The 20,179-nt window shown below is 47.6% G+C and overlaps 1 protein-coding gene across 1 annotated transcript in view; it reads left to right on the top strand.

Annotated features, from left to right (window-relative positions):
• DENND3 (DENN domain containing 3) overlaps positions 1-11,158 on the top strand; it is a 30,919-nt gene extending 19,761 nt beyond the window's left edge. The window contains exons 12-23 of the mRNA XM_054269550.1: positions 121-302; positions 1,272-1,793; positions 2,573-2,835; positions 3,309-3,479; positions 3,880-4,009; positions 4,511-4,618; positions 5,454-5,593; positions 6,750-6,910; positions 7,846-7,979; positions 8,142-8,257; positions 8,374-8,511; positions 10,582-11,158. Coding sequence (XP_054125525.1) covers positions 121-302; positions 1,272-1,793; positions 2,573-2,835; positions 3,309-3,479; positions 3,880-4,009; positions 4,511-4,618; positions 5,454-5,593; positions 6,750-6,910; positions 7,846-7,979; positions 8,142-8,257; positions 8,374-8,511; positions 10,582-10,782 — 2,266 coding nt within the window. The 3' untranslated portion in view covers positions 10,783-11,158. The remainder of the gene's footprint in view (positions 1-120; positions 303-1,271; positions 1,794-2,572; positions 2,836-3,308; positions 3,480-3,879; positions 4,010-4,510; positions 4,619-5,453; positions 5,594-6,749; positions 6,911-7,845; positions 7,980-8,141; positions 8,258-8,373; positions 8,512-10,581) is intronic.
• Positions 11,159-20,179: the final 9,021 nt, after the last annotated feature.

The following is a 20,179-nucleotide window of genomic DNA, read 5'->3' as shown; positions in this document are numbered from 1 at the left end:
GGCTCTTGAAATTGTAGTTTTAATACTATTATACAAAAAAGAAAAAAAAAAACCACGCAGTAATTCAGTGTCTATGTGTGAGTTCTGAACCTAGTGATGTGTTGTTTCTATTTCCCTCAGGTTAGATTTGATGTTTCCCTCCCCCAGAAGGCTGACCATAGAGAAAATGGCCTCCAAGCGCGTGAGCGCGGCGCGCAAGGCCAGCCGGCGCATGGTGATCAGCATGCCCAACCTGCAGGACATCAAACTGCCAGAGGGGCCCTCCAGGAACTCCTCACTTCGAAAAGTGGAGAGAGCTGTTGGTAAGGGAACACTGGGATGGACAAAGACTCTGCTGTTGTCTTTTGGGGTGACATCACTGAGTAGTTTGAGGAAGGTTTGAAGGAGCTGGGGCTGTTTAGCCTGGAGAAGAGGAGGCTCAGAGGTGACCTTATTGTTATCTACAACTTCCTGAAGGGAGGCTGTAGACAAGTGGGGTCGGTCTCCTCCACCAGGCAGCACTGACAGAACCAGAGCACACAGTCTCAAGCTATGTCAGGGAAGGTCTAGGTTGGATATTAGGAAGAAATTTTTCACCAAAAGAATAATAAAGTACTGGAATGCTCCTCCCAGGGAGGTGGTAGAATCACCATCTCTGGATGTGTTTAAAGAAAGACTGGACATGGCACTTGGTGCTCTAGTCTAGTTGAGGTGTTAGGGCATAGGTTGGACTTGATCTTAGAGGTCTCTTCCAACCTCATTATTCTGTGATTCTGTAATTGTCACACAAACACTGTCAGCCACTGGGAAGAAATGATGGGCCAAGTCACTTTGAGCTGGAGCCTGTCTGTGCTTCCCCTGGCTTGTGAAGTCACAAGTATCCTGCTGCAAGTTTTGCTGGAACACAAAAGAGTGATTGGTCCCAGTGGGATTGATATTGGAGAATTGATTTCTGAGTCCTCACCCACCTTATGTCCAGTTCTCAACTACCTTTAATTTAAACACAGGCTTAAGCTTATCATGGTTTAGAAAGAACTCCATGAGGGTTTTTTTTTTTTCCTTTTTTCTTTAACTTTTCCAGAATTGATGTTATCTGATGAGGGAATATTCTCATAATAGGGGAAATAGATACAGAAATGTGTTTGTGTCCCTAGCACAGCTGTAATCTTTCCTGTTTCTTGTAATTGCTGTGATGGGGATTCTGTTTGTGGTTTGTAGTACTGCTGATTATGAAGATATTTACAATCTGCTCCTTTCCCTGATCACTGTGCTTTCTTGGTGTTTGTTTCTAGCTATGAGAACACCCTCCAAATCCATCACCACATTCAAAATCCCTGAAATTCACTTTCCTCTGCTGTTCCAGTGTGTTCACTCCTACTACACAGACTTCTTCAACCACCTCAGCAAAGCTATCAGTGCCTTACCCCCCGAGAACTCCGCCTTGCTGGCAAGGTACTTCTACCTGCGGGGCCTTGTTAGCTTGATGCAAGGAAAACTACTAAATGCACTTTCTGACTTTCAGAACCTAGAAAAAACAGACTTAAGAATTTTCCCTACTGATCTTGTAAGAAAAATAGTGGAGAGCCTGCCTCGCTCGGAGCGCTTGCAGGCAGACCGCAAACCTGAGCTCAAGAGGTTGATCAGTCGAGTGATGGAAAAGCAAAGGGAAGTTCTGAAAATGGATGACCACGTCAAAAATTTTGAATTGCCAAAAACACACATGCAGCTGGATGATTTTGTGAAGAGAATTCAGGAGTCTGGGATTGTCAGGGATATAGATACGATCCACCGGTTATTCGATGCACTGACAGTAGGTGAGTATGAGGTTGTTGGAGTTTTTTTGGTTATTATTAAGCATTGTCACATGAAAAAGGGAGATTTACTCAAACTCTTAGTGCTGGTTGGTCTGTCAGTGCCCTGGGAGAGCTGAGCCCCTTGTGCCTGACCAGGCTGTCAGTGTTCCATTGTGGAAACCCTTCACTGAGCAGCTGCTGCATGGAGGAGGATCCCCAGCCAAACAGAGAGACCCCTCCTGGGTGCCCTTTACCCACTGCCAGCACCCTTCCAGGACTCACATTAACAGCTTAAAGAACACTCTTTATTAGTAAAATTATCAGAGGTTAAAGTCTGAGAATTGCTGGTTGTAATATTTGACTGCAAAAATACATTTAAAGCAATATATTAATTCAAAGCTTTATATGGGCAAGCTCTAATCCCTAGTAAGAGCCAGCTGGAAATAATAATTCAGTGTGCCTAGAGTATGATTGTTACCCAGCAGGTGATCCTGTAGGGGAGAAGACAGGTTCAGCCTGTTGACCGATCTCAGAATTCATATGGAGTGTTCTCTAACTTCTCCCCATTCTTAACTCACTTTTATACCATTCCTTTATGTTTAGGTGGAGCTCGAGTGACTTCAGTCACACATTTTAGTCAGGGAGGGATGGTTGTACCTTGGTGGGGGATACCTCAACGTCTATACTTACAGGCACAATAAAGAGGCACAATTTGACAGTTACTGTCTTTCTAAACCCATCTTCCTGTACAAATCTGTGTAATAGTTTCTCACACTAAAGGGGTTTTAAAATTCTTTTAGGACAGCAGAAACAAATTGATCCTGAAACATTCCGAGATTTCTACAACTACTGGAAAGAAACTGAAGCAGAAGCTCAAGAGGTGAATCTGCCACCAGCAGTAATTGAGCATCTAGATAAAAATGAATGTGTGTACAAGTTATCCTGCTCAGTTAAAACCAACTATGGTGTGGGGAAAATAGCTCTGACCCAGAAGCGCCTGTTCCTGCTGACCGAGGGAGGCCGGCCTGGCTATGTCCCAATTGCTGCTTTCAGGGATATAGAGGTGAGCATCAACTTCCTCTCCTCTGGCATGCCTGGGGAGATAGGTTATGTTCCATTCTGAGAGTGAGCTGCAGAATAAAGTTTCACTAAGGAGAATAGGAAACAGTGCTGAAGTCACTATGAGAGTGATCAGGTAAAATTCTGGGGGTTTGGACCAAAAATTTCATGACTGAAAATCAAGAGGTTATACCCTCTTGAGAGAGAAATGGATATAGAGTAGATAAGTTTAATAACATGAGCATTAAATGTGCTCATGTGGCTGAGGTATCAGTGGGTCAGCTTATATCCACTGTGGAGCCAAGGCTGTATGATGATGTTTATATTTATTTTCATAAATCCAGCTCTGCTTAATTGGGTGTATGGACAACTGAAATAATTAGCTGTAATTAGACAAAGCTGCCCTGTGGGCTGAGTGCTGAATCATCTGTTATTTGGGTACATTCTCTTTGTTTTCTCTTTCCTGTAACTTTCCAGGAAGTTAAGAGCACAACTGTAGCTTTCCTTCTTTTGAGAATACCTACTCTGAGGATTAAAACATTATCTAAAAAAGAAGTCTTTGAAGCCAACCTTAAAACTGAGTGTGATCTCTGGCACCTGATAGTGAAAGAAATGTGGGCTGGAAAGAAAATGGCATATGATCACAAGGTATAAATATGGGAATTTGTAACCAAATAATATGAAGAATATGCTGTCTGTCTCTGTTTTAAATAATTAATGCACCAATCTTAGAATTTTATGGTGCTTCTCTCCCATGAAGAAAGATCCAGCTTGGGAATGGGTATCCATCTTATGTCTGCTTTTTGTTTTTGTTTGCATATCAAGGTTGTCAGATCTGAAGCATTCCTGTAATAACACTGGCTTCTGACTCCCTGCTCCTGGCTTGGAACATGGGGTGTGGGAGTGGGATCTGCCAGCAAGTGGCAGGAATTGTGCTGCATTCCTGCCTGGTGCTTGTGCTAAGCATGGCATGTGTTGTGATTTGGAACATGGCGTCTTGTAAGAATAATGAGCAACAGATAAACTACAGTAAGACTTCTGTTTTTAGGATCCTCAGTATATCCAGCAAGCACTGACAAATGTTCTCCTGATGGATGCTGTGGTTGGTGCCCTGCAGTCCTCCAAAAGCATCTATGCAGCCTCTAAACTGTCTTATTTTGACAGGATGAAAAATGAAGGTCAGTCACAGCAATGCTGCAAAGCCTGTTGGTGTTGCATCATCTCTTTCTGCTCTTTTCAGTGTGTATTTCTGTGTATTTCTGCTCTTTCAGTGTGTATATTTTCAAACTAGTTATGTGTAGAAATACAGAAAGACATTAGCCTGATTGCACTTTCACAAATGCAATTTATTTAATAGTAAGTAGAAAGTTTGGAGGGGTTTTTTTGGTTTTTTTTTTATTCCTCCCTTTTTTTTTTCTTTTTGTTTTGTTTGGTTTTGGTTTTTGCTTCTGTCTCCATCTTGGATGCTATGTTTTTGTCTTGGATTTTTAGCCTCCTTGGGTGGTGGATGTCTCTGCTACCAGAATTCATACAAATGGTATTTGGGCTCTCAGCTAAAGCTAGAGGGAAAGAAAAGTGAGAAATGTAAATGAATGGTGTAGAATTGACATCTCATAAGAATTGGAGTTCTGTTTTAGGCTTAAATGTGCACTTCATTACCTTCTAAAAATCTATTTTAGTGCCTATGATGGTCCCCAAAACAACTTCAGAGACACTAAAGCACAAGATCAACCCCTCAGCTTGTGAGACATTTCCACAGGCAATAGATGTCTTGCTTTATACTCCAGGTAAGGTGATGTGTTGCTCTCTTTAGGTTGGCCCAGCTTTAATTAGCCTATAAAGCACATTATCTCAGAACACCTGGTATTATGCCTGCCTGATGTGTTCACATTCTGACATGGATTGGTTGTGTGTTGAATACTAAACCAGAAAAAATAATTTAAAAAGAACAGTAATGTTGCACATTAAGATACTCCAAGGCATAGTTTTCACTGTCTTAATTTGCCTTTCTCTGCACATGTCCCTTATCACAGACTTCAATTCTGTGCTAATGGGCTGATTTCTCATTAAGATTTCTGGCTCACTTACTGAGCCAGATGGATGGATGGATGGATGGATGGATGGATGGATGATGCTCCCCCATTGATCAATATTCATTGTTAGGTTTTTATTTTTCACTAGAGTCCTGGGGGGATTAGTTTGAACCACAATGCAAAGAACATTGTGGAGGGTGTTGGTTTCAGTGATGCTTTTCTTTCTTTCTTCATAATAAGAGAGGCTTTGATGGAGTAGACAAGAGTGAGTGAATTTATTAGTTGTATTTATAGGGTTTAAAAGCCTTGCTGCAATCTCAGTGAGCTCAGCTCTTAGCCATCAATGAAAGAGATTATCTCTGCTCTGAGTATCCTTGGAGTGTGAGATTAAATCACTGGGTTAACTCAGCAAACAGATGCTAACAAGCACAATGCCTTGTGACAGCTGTGCCAGTCAATAACTGATGATCCAAACTCCAGAAGATGCATTTCATTACAAACCTGCACTGCTTAATAGTGGCTTTCCCACAAGTCTCCAAAAATACAATGTTTTCTTTGACTTCTCTCCTCTTCTCTGCTTTATTTCTAGGGCATCTTGACCCTTCAGAAAGACTGGACAATGCTCATCCAAAACTCTGGTGTGCTTTAAATGAGGGGAAGGTTGTGGTCTTTGATGCCTCTACCTGGTCCATCCAGCAACACTGCTTCAAAATGGGCCGCTCTAAACTGGTGAGACTGGCACAGGATCCCAGCTCCTGCTGCAGCTGGCTGTGCTTTTGTTGCTGCAACCCCAAATCACATCATTCCTTAAAAGTTGTTGAGTTCTTTGGCCTTCAGTTAACCTGGAAATGTGGAGATTTTTGAGAAAAGCAGAAAGGAGTCTAAATGGATTAATAATAAAGCAAGTCAATGTGGTGAGAAATGATGGATTGGGTTTGGGAGATCCTGATGGATTCTTGGGGCAGTAAGCAGGGTTGAAACAGTTGAAGAGAAAGAATAAAAGACAATTAACCCAAAGAGAAGGGGAATCTCTTGGAACAGATAAAAATTCACCCATACTGAAGAACTGGAGATTGGGAAGAGGTGTAAGGAAAGCAGGTGGATGCTCTTGAGAGAGAGAGAGCTCTGAAAGAAAGTGTCTGAACCAGCAGGTGAAAGGGAGTGGTTTGTCAAAGACCTCCTGAAAGAGTAACTCTCTCTGTGGAAAGGGAATCTGAACCAGGCATGCAACCTGGGTGAAAAACACACAGTAGGGAGAACACACAGGAAAAGGGATTGAACTTGTCACTTGTGTGAAAGATAAAAGAGATTGCTGTGGATGAGTGGGAGAGAGTCAGAAAGGGAAGGGTAAAGCTGATGGTGAAGAGCTGGGTGGAGGAATGATGGAATTCCAGAAGAGTCAGATACTTAAAAGAAGATTTTAAAAAATTGCAAGTGATAGCTGGAGGGAGGTAAATGAAGAGAGTGTGATGGAGGAGAAGGACATTCCAGAGACAGCACAGGAGACAGTATTTTCTTAAAAACTACTTTTAGCTGAACTAGGGAGTGTGGATATATTGGACAGTTTGGTTGGCTTCCAATCCAGAGGAAAGGAGCACACAAACCTCTCCAGTTCCCCCGATACTCTCTGTAACTTCTATTTTGTTTGGGCCAGGAAGCACACCTTTAGTCAGTCCCTAAGATAAATTATTAATCCTATTTACTGAAGGATAAACTTTGCAAAGAGATCTGTTCTCATTATTTATAGAGCAGAGCAAAGGATAGAACACTGGAGAGCCAAGTCTGCATCTCCTACAGTGATTATCTGAACACAGCCTTTTCCATGTCACATTAAAGGCTGATTTCTCTCCTAGGCTTTATTCAACCCTGAGCTTTTTCTCCCCAGACTTGCATGGTCATGGTGGAACAGAGTCAAGTGTGGATTGGTTCTCAGGACTCCATTATTTACATCATCAACACCCACAGTATGTCCTGTAACAAACAACTGAATGATCATCGCTCTGATGTCACAGACATCATCGTGGAGAAGAAGAATGGAACATCCAGGTAGATCTAATTTGATTTTCCTAGATTTTGAAAGAATTTGTTTTAAATGGGAGGGTTTATCCTGCTAATAAGGTCTTCATTTAGCTCATTTTTGTAGCTCCCATATTGTATATATCAACTGAGAATTTCCTTTTTAAATAAAGAGCACTGTGCTGTTTGGAACAAAGAGGATAAAGGAGTGAATGCTCTTTTGGATGAGGGTGAGAACAGCCAGGAACTGGCAGCATCCAGTGAAGAACTGGTACAGATGCAGCTTAAATACCACTTCACTTTTGCTTTGAGCACATCATGTTTATAGCAAAACATGGGGTTTTGGGTTTTTCTGGGTTTTTCCTGCCTGTTTATAAAAATATAATACATTTATTGTTCTGTTCAGGCAAAATACTTTTGATCTTTTGGTAGCACTGGGAAGAGTGTTGGCTGAAGGTCTTAACCTGCTGTTTTCCCATGGGAAAAGCAGCTCCAGGGTCAGTAGGTCTGCCAGTGGTGCAGCAGGTGTGACTGGGTTTCAGGAAGAATTTAAGTGTTGTTGGAACCTTCTGAAAAAGCTTTGCTCGTTCTAAAACAACAAATGTTAAAGGTAAAAAGAAAAGAGATGGTATAATTTGTTTTCTCAGGTACAGTAACAAATAAGAACAGTTAGAGATATTTTTGTTCTAACTCAAGAGAAAAAGGCATTATAGGGAATGTTTTGTTGTGCTCTACTCCTCATGCAGATGTAATGTGCTCTCATTCACTGAGCTCTGAGTTAGCCTGCAGTATTTCTAGTTGATACAGAGTTTGTAAAGGATAATACTGAAGATAATTTAAAATGAACATTAATTTGGATTACTGTAAAATTGGTTATTTTGCAAGTAAGTCTCTTTTGTGTGTGCACTCTTTTCTGAACATGAGTGCACACTATACTTCTTCATTTTTTTAATCTGTGCCAACAGTGAAGCATATTCCAGCAGTTTAGATGGAATGGTGATTGCTTGGAACATCAGCACTCTCAAAGTGAACCGTGTCTGTCAGCTGCCCTGCCAAAATCTCACCTCCATGAAGCTTCACAATGACCAATTGTGGTGCTGTAAGTCCCTTCCTCAAATTGTAATAATTACAAAAATTATCTTCACATAAAGAAACAAGACAGTTGTTGGATGTCCCAATTTTTTTTGCTTTTTTCATCCATGTTTTGTAGAGATGGAAGAAGTGGGCACCTGTTACTAACTCTATATCTTTAATATTGAAGGTACCAGGAGTTGCATTCTTGTAGTGACAACTCAGGAGTTTCGACTGCAGATGAAAATCGAGCAGCACCTGAAGGATGTGTGTTCCTCTTTCCTTGGCTTCCAGCTCTTTCCAGAGGTATTGCACTTTGGTGATACAGTTTAATGGAGTCAGGGCCATATGGCATTACAAGCCCTGCTTATTTTGATACATTTTCTGTCAGCAGTGCTGAAATGTATCTTTCTGTGCTTTAGAGAGATGAAGTGTGGGCCTCTTACTCCGGGAGTAGTGACCTGTACATTTGGAACACCAAAGACCTTTCAAGTACACCTCAAAAGATTCATCTTCAGGATTGCTCTGAGATTACTTGTATGATAAGAGTTAAAAATCAGGTGAGAGACATCTGGGCTGTTTTTTGCCTCTTGTGGATTTCTGTACTGAAGTTTTGTTTGTTTGCAGCTGTCATGGGCTGTCATTGCTTCCTCACTGGGTGGGTGCATAAGTACATGAGGTTTGGAATGTTGATTCCTCTTTAAAATCAGAGAAGCTAAAGATGCCTAACACAAATGGCTGTTGCAGGTGTACCCCAAAATGCATGGCAAGCAAAAGCCCTCATCAGTAGTTAAATGTCTGGTGACATTTATTAGCCATTGACATTTCCAGGGAACTGTAGAAATGGAAAGTTTAGGTCCTTTGATATTTTATCTCAGGGCTCCTCAGACTAAGCCTTGAAAAAAGGTTACCAGACAAACAACAAATGCCAATTAATTGGCCTGTTTTTGTAGATGACCTTTTCCTTGATTAGTTACCACATTCCTAATTCAGGACAGCCCAAAGGAGCCAGGGGATTCCTGCCTTGGCATCAGGTGGCCATGTCACCATTGGCCTCTGTGTACCTGCTTTTATGTGGTATCAGGAGCTGTGCAAGTGATTGTAGTTGTGATACCACAGGGGTCCATTCAAGGTTACTTTGCAAATAAATAGCTAATGTATATCTGCTGGGAAAAGAACTTTTGGAATCCTTTTCTCAGATTTTCCCTCCTTCCTTCCTCAAAAATGATTTTTTTTAATGGAATAGGGAGGTTTTCTCTGTATTCAGCCTCTGGTTAGACTTTTGTACTAAAATGGAAAATCATTTTAGGATATTCTTCCCCAAGGCAGAGATTGATGTATTTAACCTCTGTTTTAAGGGAGTGAGAGGATTGTGTGGAACCCCCCAAGGCATTAAGTTCTTTTTTGTTCTACTGAAGAACTTTGTTCCTTTTTCTTTTCCTCTTTAAGCAATTTATGAATAAGTTTAATAATACTGAGCCCAGTACTGACCCTTGGGGGGCACCACTAGTGACAGGCTCCAAGCAGCCCCTGTGCCACCGCTCACACTCCTGTTCCCTCTGCACAGCAATGAGCTATGGAGAGGGAACTTGGAGCCTGGTAAAGGCTGACAACAACATTGGTAGGGCTGTCAGTCACAGCTTTAATTAAAAACATTGTTTTCTTTAAGAAACTGGAGAGGAACCTGGCTGCATGCTGTGTCTGTCTGAAATAGGATGTGTTCTCTCTGGCACCTTGGCCTGTGTCTTTTATTACCTAATATTTGACCCAATCTCTGTGGCTGTGATTTCATTTTGAACTTGCTGGTGCCACAGTTCCCTGGAGAGCAGCAGGTTCATGAATTTCACTGCCAGCCCTGTACAGAGAAGTACTTTCTTCTCAGTGAAGCAGAACAATTTCTAGTTCCTACATGTCCCTGACTTCCTTAATTTCAGGTGGAACAGGGGTTCTACATTCAGCTTATCTGCTCTTCTGTTAGCTCATAAACCTTTTGTAAAGTCTCCTTAGCTGCCTTCTCTCCAACCTAAGGAGTCTTGGCTTTTCCATCTTCCCTGTGAGGGTGGTGAGGCCCTGGCACAGATTGCCCAGAGAAGCTGTGGCTGCCCCATCCCATTCAAGGCCAGGCTGGATGTTCCATGAGCAGCCTGGTCTCATGGTAGGGGATTGAAATGACATCTTTAAAGCCCTCTTCAACCCAAGCCATTTTCTAATCTTTGCTCATATGACCCCAGGACATATGAGCTTTCCTTTCTCTTGGCAGTTTTAGTTGCTGTTCCCTGGATTTCCCCTGCTCTTGTAGTTTGGGCACCCTGTGCCTTACTCAGGGGTGAGGGAGAGCAGCCCCAGTGGTGGCACAATCAGCAGCTGAACATTCCAGTGTGGGGCACAGGGGGTTTCCTGAACTTAGAGGAACAGAGACAACCTCCAGGAGCCCTCAACTCATGCCACAACAGCTGAGGTGGCCAGAAGCAATGGTGGCCAAGCCCCTTATTTATACTGATAAGGAAATTGTTCAGTGTTCCCCTTTTCCAGCCAAGCATGAGGGAACCTTCACTGTACCAGTGTGCCACATAAACCTCCTGGACTGAAATGTGAAATAGTGAAAATGTGGGTTTGTTTTGTTCCCCCAGCTGTGGGTTGGCAGCAGTGGGAAGCTGCAGGGCAAGAGCAAAGGGAAGATCTACGTGGTCAGTGCTGAGAGGAAGAGTGTGGAGAAGGAGCTGGTCGGCCATGCTGACGCGGTGAAGGCGCTGTGCTCGGCTGAGGACAGGTACGTCCTCAGTGGCTCGGGCAAGGAGGAAGGGAAGATTGCCATCTGGAAGGCTGGATAGCCACACTGCTCCAGATGTGTGTGCCTCCTCGGGGGAAAGGCAAAGACCTGGGACTGTGTTTACTTCAGCATTTTGCATCTACTTCAACACCTGCCAGTGTTATTTATAAATATCTTGTATTTATTGAGTTTCCATCCCTGCGTTGTAGAAAATGGAAATCGAAACAAATCTTCCTTCCCACCTTGTCCTGCTCCTGCACATTTGGTCAAGGAACAGAAATGGGAGAAGACAGAGCACTGTCCTCCAACTGGACATGAGGTGCTGGGGAGGGTTTGGGGTCACATTGGCAACCCCAGAGCCAGCTCAGTAATTCCATAGGAGCTCTCTCTCAGCAGTGCAAGGTTGATTAAAAAAGGATTTCATGATGTCTTTACAACCTGTAATAGGTGGAAAAGGGCACTGAAAGGAGAAAACCAAGTGCACTTGGACTTGCAGTGTTGTCACTGTGATCATTTTCCTGAGCTCAGAGCTGTGGGTGGGCAGTGTCCCTTACCCTTGGGGGGATTTCTGGGGCTGTTGTGTTTAAAATGCTCTCCCCACAGCACTGAAAGCTCCTCCAGCTGAAACAATGTCTTTCCAATGAATATTTTATTTTTTTTAAATGTATTTTTTCTTTGAAAGCAATGCACAGCACTTGGCATTTGGAACAGTTTGTGAAACTGATTTTTTTTTAACTGAAGCATTAATTTATTTAATTCCTGTATATATTATTCTTGCTTTTGGAAGTACCTCTCAGTCTCTGTGCAGACCAACCTCTGCCCTTCCTCCCTTCAGTTCTTGTTCCTGCAATCAGAGGAACTGCTGTTATTTTGGGTAGAACCTGCTTTATTTTAAGTTCTGCACAGTCCTAAAACCTCTCCTCAAACCCTGGAGCAAGCACCAGGGGCTGCAGCCTGGAAGAGTCTCCAGAGCAGCATTCCCTGACTGGTGCCTGATGCACAGGGGTTTTTCACTGGTGACATTTATCTGCAGATAAATCTGTGCAGAATAATTTTATCTGCATGATTGCAGAGTGGAAAACAGTGTCTAAAAGACTGTAAATAGAAGGACAAAATGGGCTGCTACTTTTCTTAATAAATATAAACCAGTATAGGGCTAAATAAAAGGATATAAACAACTGGAAAATATTATGACTAGAAATTTTATGGCTCTGTATATTTCTGCTGATAAAAGTTTTTATCATAGCATGGTAACAGAAATTTTCCTTTTTTTAAACTTTTATATCCATTTAAGAATATTAAACACTATATTGATACTCTGGCCTTTGTTTTCATTTGTTTGTTGGTACCAAGAATGATGGTTTTAGCACTGACTTGCTCCTCTCTGTGTGCTGTAACAAATAATTTCTCTCTGCATGTTCTCCTTTCTGAAACAGCCTCTGCTGTAACATGTCCCCTTTTGAGCCCCATATCTGTCACTTCCAGGTTCCTTCTTTCCTGCCCTGGCTTGGTTAGGCTGCTTGGGGTAATTACAGGAATTAAATACTGAATTTACTGAACACACAAAGGCTTTTAATGAACTTTCCCTCGCTGCAGAAATGAACCAGCTGTACCAACCTGCTGCCCACCTGTTGCTGTCTTTATTGATTTTCATTCCTGGCATACTTTTTAGACCTGCTTTTGTCTTTTTAGCTGGGTTTTAGGTGCTCACTGACCATCTCAGCTTTGTTCCAGGATTTCAGCTGTGGGAATGGACCTGCAGTCACAGCCCTGTGAGGTTCTGTTCAGTTTTCAGCAGAGTTTCAGGTACTTCCCGTGGGTCCCTTGCTGGTGGGGAGGCACCTCTGAGCTCCTCAGAGCTGCTTTTTTTCCCCTGTGCCAGTGAGACCCTGGCCAGGTGTAGGTGCCTCTGTGAGTCACTGTGTCCCAGAGAAGGGACAAAGGGAGCAGGAGCTGCCCCTGGCAGGAGAGGGAGGCTGTGAGTGACTGGGCTGAGCACTCCCCATCCCTCCCTGGCCCTGAGGCCATGCTGCTGTGGGGCTTGGTCAGCCTCTGTCTGAGACTCTGAGGCCAGCTGGTGCTGCCATCCCCTTCCCTTCTCCCTCAGAGAAATGTTGCCATTTCTTGGAAACCTCAAGGTTAATGTTTGTTCAGCTCCTTTTTGCTGTTGTTTTTTTTTTCCGGGTCTCCCAACCTGAAACACCTGAGAGGACCAGAGAGACCTGCCAGGAGCCCACAGTACTCTTGGTCCTATGATCCAGTTTTTGGAGGCACTGTGTAGAGCAGGGAGTTGGACTCAATGATCCATATAAGTCACTTCCAAATGGAGCTGTTCTGTGATTCTTTGGTCAAACCAAGGGATGGCAGTGTCTGCTTCCAGAAATAACCCAGCTGTGGAGATGGGAGCTGCTTGGAAATCCAGGCTGTTGTGTGCTGGCTGTGATCTACCTAATTAGGGCCATGCAGGGAGGGAGGAAGCAGCCCCTTCCTCTGCCTCCCAGCCTGTGCTCACAGCCTGCTGGGGGCTTTCATGGGACCAGGCCCCATTTCCCTTCAGTGCCAGCTGAGTCCTTTTGGAGGCAAATTGAACTAAACCCCATCTTCACCCCCTGATGTGCATTCCTTACCTGTGTGCATCCTTTCCTTCTGCCACTGTAACCTGCAGGATTCCTCCTGGCATCTCGCTTCCCTCTCCATGGTGAGTTCTCTGGTGTTTTGGCACAGGTCCCTGCTCTCAGAGGCAGTGGGTGACCCTGTGCCATCCCAGCTGTCAGGACAGGGACACTGCTGCACAAATGCACAGAATGCCACCCTTGTCACCAGGATTTGGGCCACTGTTCTGCTGAAAATTGTCTCTGTCCCCAGTGAGCTCTGTGTGCAATGAGTGTTCACAGCCAGGCTGACACTGCTGCAGGGTCTGCAAATGCACGAGGTTTTGGCTGGGGATGGACATGGGGACCATGGGGACATGGGGACAATGTGCCACCCCTGCCCCCTAGGATGGACCCCAGCTGCTGCAGAGCCTGGACAATGCAGGGACTGTCCCCACTGGGGCAGACTGGCCTGGGGGAGGTACAACACTGGTTTTTGGTTGTTCTTGGTCCAGACTGGGAAGTTGAGGCAGTGCTGGAGCAGCTCCTCTCCAGGCTGTTCTGAACCCCTCCAAGGCCACTGTGGGTTATTCTGTAATAAACAACAGCTCAGGGGGGACCCAGATCTACTGTGCTCACCCCCAGCACAGCCCACTGCAGCCAGCCCAGGCTCAGCACCCTGCTCCAGCACCCTGTGATCCTTCTCTTGGACAAGGATCAGAGTCCCAGGGCCAGGAATGAGTCCCATCCCCTGAGCAGAGCAGGGGGATCACCCTAAAGGAACAACAGATTGCAAGAGTTTCTGCTTCTTGTCCCTCTTTCCAGGCCTCATCCTGCCATGGTGCTGGAAGGGTCAAGGTTTCCCCTCCTCCTACACATGGCACCGGGCCCCTTCACTTGTCATTGTGCCAGGAGAAGACAGGGATGCAGGAAATTCCCTTGCACCTAATCCCCCCTCACTTTGGGCTCTCCAGGTACAGGTGTCCCTCAAGGTGAGGCAGAGTAGAACCAGGAGGGGAGGCAAGTAGCTACTAGGAAGTAACTCAGCTCTATCCCACCCAAACCCAGCACAGCCCCTCTCTGGGTGTCCTGCAGGTGTCTGGAGAGACTCCTGCACCAGTGAGGAAGGTCCGCATTCTCCTGTCTGTACTGGACAAAAAGCAACTGCATAGGCTGTATCTGATGTACAGTCTGTTTTGTTTAAAGATTTCACACCTTCCTTAAACTCATGTCCAGGGAAAAGGGAATGGATGAGCTTTGTTTGGCCAAAAGGGGAATTAGTGCAGATACTAGAGTGCTCACTTAGCATATGAGAGGTAGCAGCATTGGTGGCTGCATTCCCCGGTGTTTTTAATGCCAAAGGTGAAAATACCAGGTTGGGTTAGGGTGCCACTGTGCTGGAGGGTAGGAAGGTGATGTGAACAGGCTGGCTGGATGGTGCAAGGCCAGTGGGGTGAGGTTCTAGAAGAGCAAGCCCTGGGTTCTGCCCTTGTGTCCCAAGAAGCCCCTGCAGTGCTCCAGGCTGGGGGCAGAGTGGCTGGAAAGCTGCCCAGCAGCAAAGGACTTGGGGCGCTGGCTGACAGAAGCCAAACCTGAGCTGGTGTGTGCCCAAGTGGGCAAGGAGGTCAGTGGTCTCCTGGCCTTCTGTGACAGCACCAGTGTGGCCAGCAGGGCCAGGGCAGTGACTGTCCCTCTGTGCTGGGCACTGGAGAGGCCACACCTGGAGTGCTGTGTGCAGATGTGTGGCCCTGTTGAGATGTGAGCAGTGAGAGATGCCTGTGCCTGAACTAAGTTGCCAGCAAGACCATCAAAATCAAACAACAGAGATTTATTTCACTGTAAATGTGGGGATAGGAAAGAGGAGGGTGAGAAGGAAAGATGTCGGATTTTGGGGCTGTTTAGATGGTCTGGGAAAAGCCCAAGATGGCCTTGGGTCGCCCGCGTTCCAAAGGACGAGAAGAAACTTCAGATTTTTTCTCGGTCTCGGTGTTTATTAATTGCTTATCTAAAAGATTTTCTCTTGGCCTGACAGAGTTCTGCTCAGCAGTCAGCCATGGGCACACACTGAGAGCCCCTGGGGCGGCCACCTATCTTTATACCCGGAGTTACGTATACAATATTTATCATTTTTCTCCAATACCCTCTACCCTTATTAACCAGTGTTCCCCTAGTAAGGTCCAATCCCAGAGTGCCAGCATCACCACAGAAGATGGAGGCCAAGAAGAAGAAGAAGAAGGAGAAGGGCACGCCCCAATTCCTCCATCTTACTTCTCTAGACCCCCCTGTACAGAAATCTTAAACCCTGTATCTCACACTCCAATTAACTTATCCCTTCACCATTCACCCCGGTGAAATCCTCCCGTCCTCATACTGATGTCATCTCCCCTGTGGGATCAAAGTCCAGCCACCAGACATTTCTGGCAACATTCCAGGACTCCCGAGCCCCCCAGGGGTGGTCTCGTTCACCCTGCACCCCAGTTCTGAGAGACTGAGATCCCACAGAAAGAGGGGGAATGCAGGGTGGTTGGGGTGGGAGAACAGAGGGGTTGTGCTTGGGAAGTTCTGTGGGGGAGTGGGGAAGAGTTGGAGTGGTGAGGCATGGGGAAGAGCACGGCTGGGGTGAGGTGGGAAAGAGATTAAACAGACAGCAGTCCAAGAGGCTGGGCTCCAGTAGCAACTTGTTGGTCTTCCCTCACCCTGTGTTTCTCTGCACTGGAGTCCCGATGGTGCCTCTAGAGGTGAGGATGCCGAGTCTTTCATCCAGCGTTAACACCTCTCTCCAGTCCTTGTGGCAGGTATGCAGGGAGGCATTTGTCATGTGAAGAGAGAATGTGTTTGCCTTTATTTACCTGCAATGCTGGGGCCCAAGGAGCATTTCTCAGCTCCAAATCCAGGCTGGGGCAGGGCGGGGATGCCCCCTGAAAATGCAGCCTGGGCCTACATTCAGCTCCTCAGGGATTCTACAAGGCATTGCTGTCATCCTTCCTCATCCGGCTCTCCCTGACCAGGCTGCCTTGCTGGTGGCTTGAGGGTGAAGGGCTGGGGCCAGCAGCAAGGCCTACCTTTGGCAAGTGGTTGCCGTGGCCACCATCCACCCACCCATCCATGCATCCCGCCTTTTCATCTCCCTGGAGCCGTTCCCTCAGGGACCTGCCGCTGCCCCTGGGAGCTGGGTGTCCCCAGGGTGAGCCGGCATCTTTGGCCATCGTCCTGCTGCTGGCCCCGGGCTCACTCCTCTGGCTGCCCCCTGAGGCAGCTGAAGGAGAAAAGGCGGCGCAGAGCCCGCTGGGCCGTCTTGGCCATGGAGCGCCATGGCAGTGGGGCCGGGGGCTGCGGGACGGCTGCGCTGCCAGCGGGGCAAGCAGGAACGCTGCCTGCCAGGGGCTGGGCAGGCACCGGGCAAGCTCCTGCTGGCGGCTCATCCCCACATATTGGAATTAAATCCCAATATAGTCGGATGAATCGTGCCTGGGCTTATCCGGCCCTTGCTGCTTGACCAAAGGTGGCAGCTGTGGTGGTTTCACCTCAGAGACACCTTTGGCTGGCTGGATGCTGCAGCTGGGCGCTTGGGACAAGTCTAGGCGTGCAGGAGCTCAGGTTTACCTCTGGTGGAGAGGCTTCAAGGTGAGATGAAGGAAAAGGAGTCAGTTCTGCTGGAGGGTTTCAATCCAGAACTTTATTCCTGGCACACAGCCTCTGAATGCAGCAGCAGCTCCAACAGGACGGAAGAACCGCGTGGTTGCCGGGTCTTTTAACCCCAGGGGGAGGGAGAGGGAAGGGGTAGGGATCCCACCAACCAGGTAAAGGGGAGGAAGTCTCAGGGGACAAATGACACCTGGATGGCCCAATGTCCCGAGGACTTTTGAACTTCCCCAATCACACAACACCCTTGCTGGAATGCCGAGATTGACGGACAGCACTAAGCAGGGAGCAAGGGAGGGGAAGGGAGGGGTTATTGGCACACCTGGGGAAAGAACCGGGATACTGAGCCGGGCTGTTACATCACACCGCAACATCCACGGGACTTTTCCTGGGGAGGGGCGGCCTGGGCACGGCCAGCCTCCATGCCTGCTGCCCTGGCCTTGTCTGTGGCATCGGCAGGTGAGGGGCAACCCACAAACCCCTCTGGCCTTTGGGGCAGTGCCCTGGGGAGAGGCTCACTGTGCCCCTTGCCATAGGGATCGCTGTCTGGAGAAGAAGTTTCTGGCTCTTCGTCTTCTTCTGGTGTGAAAGACAACGACCTCTCTGCCTCGCTGTCCCCCTCTCCTGCCCAGGCTCTGCCAAGGAGCTTTCCTGCCTCCCGCTTTGCCAGGAGCTCCTTTAGAAGAGCATCACAGGATGGCTCATTGCCAGGGTCAGAGTGCCCATGTGCCAGCCGGTCAGGAGGTGCCATCTGTGGGTTGTTTTCTGTCTCTGCTGAGTCTTTGGTCACTCCTGAAGTGCTGTGCAGCCCCTGGGAGCCTGCAGCAAGTCCTGGGGTGACACTTGATGCGTCCCTGAGGACGCATCCTTCTTTGTTATGCCGCGGGAGAAACAAGGCACTCTCTGACTCTCTGTCCCTCTGTCCTGCTGCTCCTCTGACCAGGAGCTCTTCTTGCTCCCAGTTTTTGAGGAGCTCCTTGACAGGAGTATCACAGGACAGAGAGTCATCAGAGACAGGGCACAGCTCAGCCAACAACTGATCAAGAGACACAAACTCTGAGTACTTTGGTGTCCCTCCTGCGACATCTCTGGTCACACAGGATGTTCTGTGCCTTTCTGAATGGCCTGCAGCTGGCTCCAGGATGGGGCTTGGTGGATCCCTGAGGATGCTCCTGGATGTCATGGGACTTTTTTTGTTGTACAGGGAGAAAGTGGCTCTAAACATCTCTGCATTAACTTTGTCTTCCAACCTGCCCAGCTCCTCCCTCTTTTTATGCAAACGATTCACCAAAGCCGCCTCATCCTTTGGGCACAGCCGCTTGTGCCACGGGGTTTGCTTGGCTGGCCACCAAATTCCCTGTGCCTCCTGGTGGGCGTTTACCCTCCTGGAGGCTCTCAGGGTGGACCTGTTCCCCTGCATATACGGACCCAGGCCTGTGAACAGATCCCTGCAGATGTTGCCCCCATGCCCTGTCTCAGAGCGCCCCAGGTGCTTCCAAGCCAGCTGGGCCACAGTGCAGAGTGGCACACCAAGCGTGGCTTGCACTGGTGGCAGCCTTGCTGCTGGCCCAAGCCGTTTGTAGAGCAGGGCCTGCTCCTGCTGGGGCTGGCCGTGGGCATTCACCTCCTGCTGCTTCCACATCTTCAGGGTTCTGTGCCAGACACCGGCCAGGATCACCAAGGTGAGCTGCTGCGTCCTGAGGAGCTGCTGCCTCCAGAGAAGCTGCTGTCCTGGGAGTGGCCACTGCAGGGTATTTATAGCCCCAAGGGCCATGACATGGACCCAGGTCACAATGGTCTCTGGGCACGATGTCACCACGGGTCACAAAGCCCAGGTCGTCATGGCTGCCCGTGGTCCCAGAGGCCTGGTGGTTTCCATGCTGATGCCCCTGGTCACAAAGGCCTTGTTTAGGCCATTGCCCCTCAATTTGCCTACACTTGTTCTTCCCTCATCGACCTGCAGCTCTCTCTTATCCCACCTTGTGTGTTCTTCCCCTAAACATCCCCAAAGAAGCCCTGTGCTGTGCCAAAGTGTCATTCCCACCCAGCCCCCCATGTGTCCCTGCCCTGATCCCAGGTAGAAAGGTCATCAGAACAGCAAAAACCTGTTTGAATTTCATCTGGCCATTACCTTCAAAGAGAACAAAAGGTCTTTGTTAAAGAAGATTAGGAACACAGGAGCACCAAGGAAAATCACCCTTCTTTAATCGATGTGGGGACGAGGGGAATATGGTCACAAGGGACGAGGAGAAGGCTCAGGCATGGAATGCTTTCTTTGCCTCAGCCTTCAACAGTCAGATGGATTACCCTGAGGACAAGCAGTCCCCTGAGCTGGCACTCAGGGACAGGGAGCAGAGCAGAACCCCTGCAATCCCAGAGGAAGTCATCAGTGACCTGTGCAGCCACTTAGACACTGCCAAGACTGGGGGCCTGGCCCAGAGTCCCCCAGGGATGCTGAGGGAGCCCATGGAAGAGCCTCTCTCCCATCCTTCGTTGTCATCATTCCCTGCCAGCCGGGGAGGTCCCAGATGCCTGGAGGTGGCAATGTGACATCCAGGCCCAAGAAGGGCCACAGGAGGCTGTGGAGAACTGCAGGCCTCTCAGCCTGACCTTGAGGCCCAGCAAGGTTCTGGAGCAGATCACGGTGAGGGGGATCACAGGGCCCAGAGAGGGCAGCTGAGGGATCAGGCCTAGGGAAGTTTGGGTTTAGGAAAGGCAGGTGCTGCCTGAGCAACCTGATGTCCCTTGGGCCATGGATGACCTGCCTCAGGCCTGAGAGAAAAGGGGGGCATGGAGTCTCCCTGGACTTGAGCAAAGCCTTTGACTCCATCTCCCACAGCAGAGTCCTGGAAAAGCCGTCAGCCCAGGGCTTGTGCAGGGGCACTCTTGGCTGGGTTAAGAACTGTCAGGATGGCCGGGAACAGAGAATGGTGGGGAATGGTGTCACATGCAGTGTTGTCTGGTGTAAGATTGATCTCGGGGCCTTCGAGGGTCTGATTCAGCTAGCTCTGGACCCCTGGCCCCTCTGAATCTCACAAGGACAAAAGTAAAAGATGGGAGAGGCCCTTTCTCCTCAGAAGGAATGTCCTACGTTTATTATAGAATCACTCCAAGAGGTCCGGGAGAGAGAAAAGAGATTGATTTTGTGATGGTGGGAGATTTTAAACACGGGGGGGGGGGGGGGTGGAGGAAAGGAGCCACCGCCAACGGGATACAAGTGATGGG

The sequence above is a fragment of the Melozone crissalis genome, unplaced genomic scaffold, assembly GCF_028551555.1.
Source record: "Melozone crissalis strain CALT ecotype California unplaced genomic scaffold, PUWL_Pcris_2 ptg000002l_1, whole genome shotgun sequence".
Lineage (NCBI taxonomy): Eukaryota > Metazoa > Chordata > Aves > Passeriformes > Passerellidae > Melozone > Melozone crissalis.
This window is presented reverse-complemented; position numbering and strand designations above follow the sequence as displayed.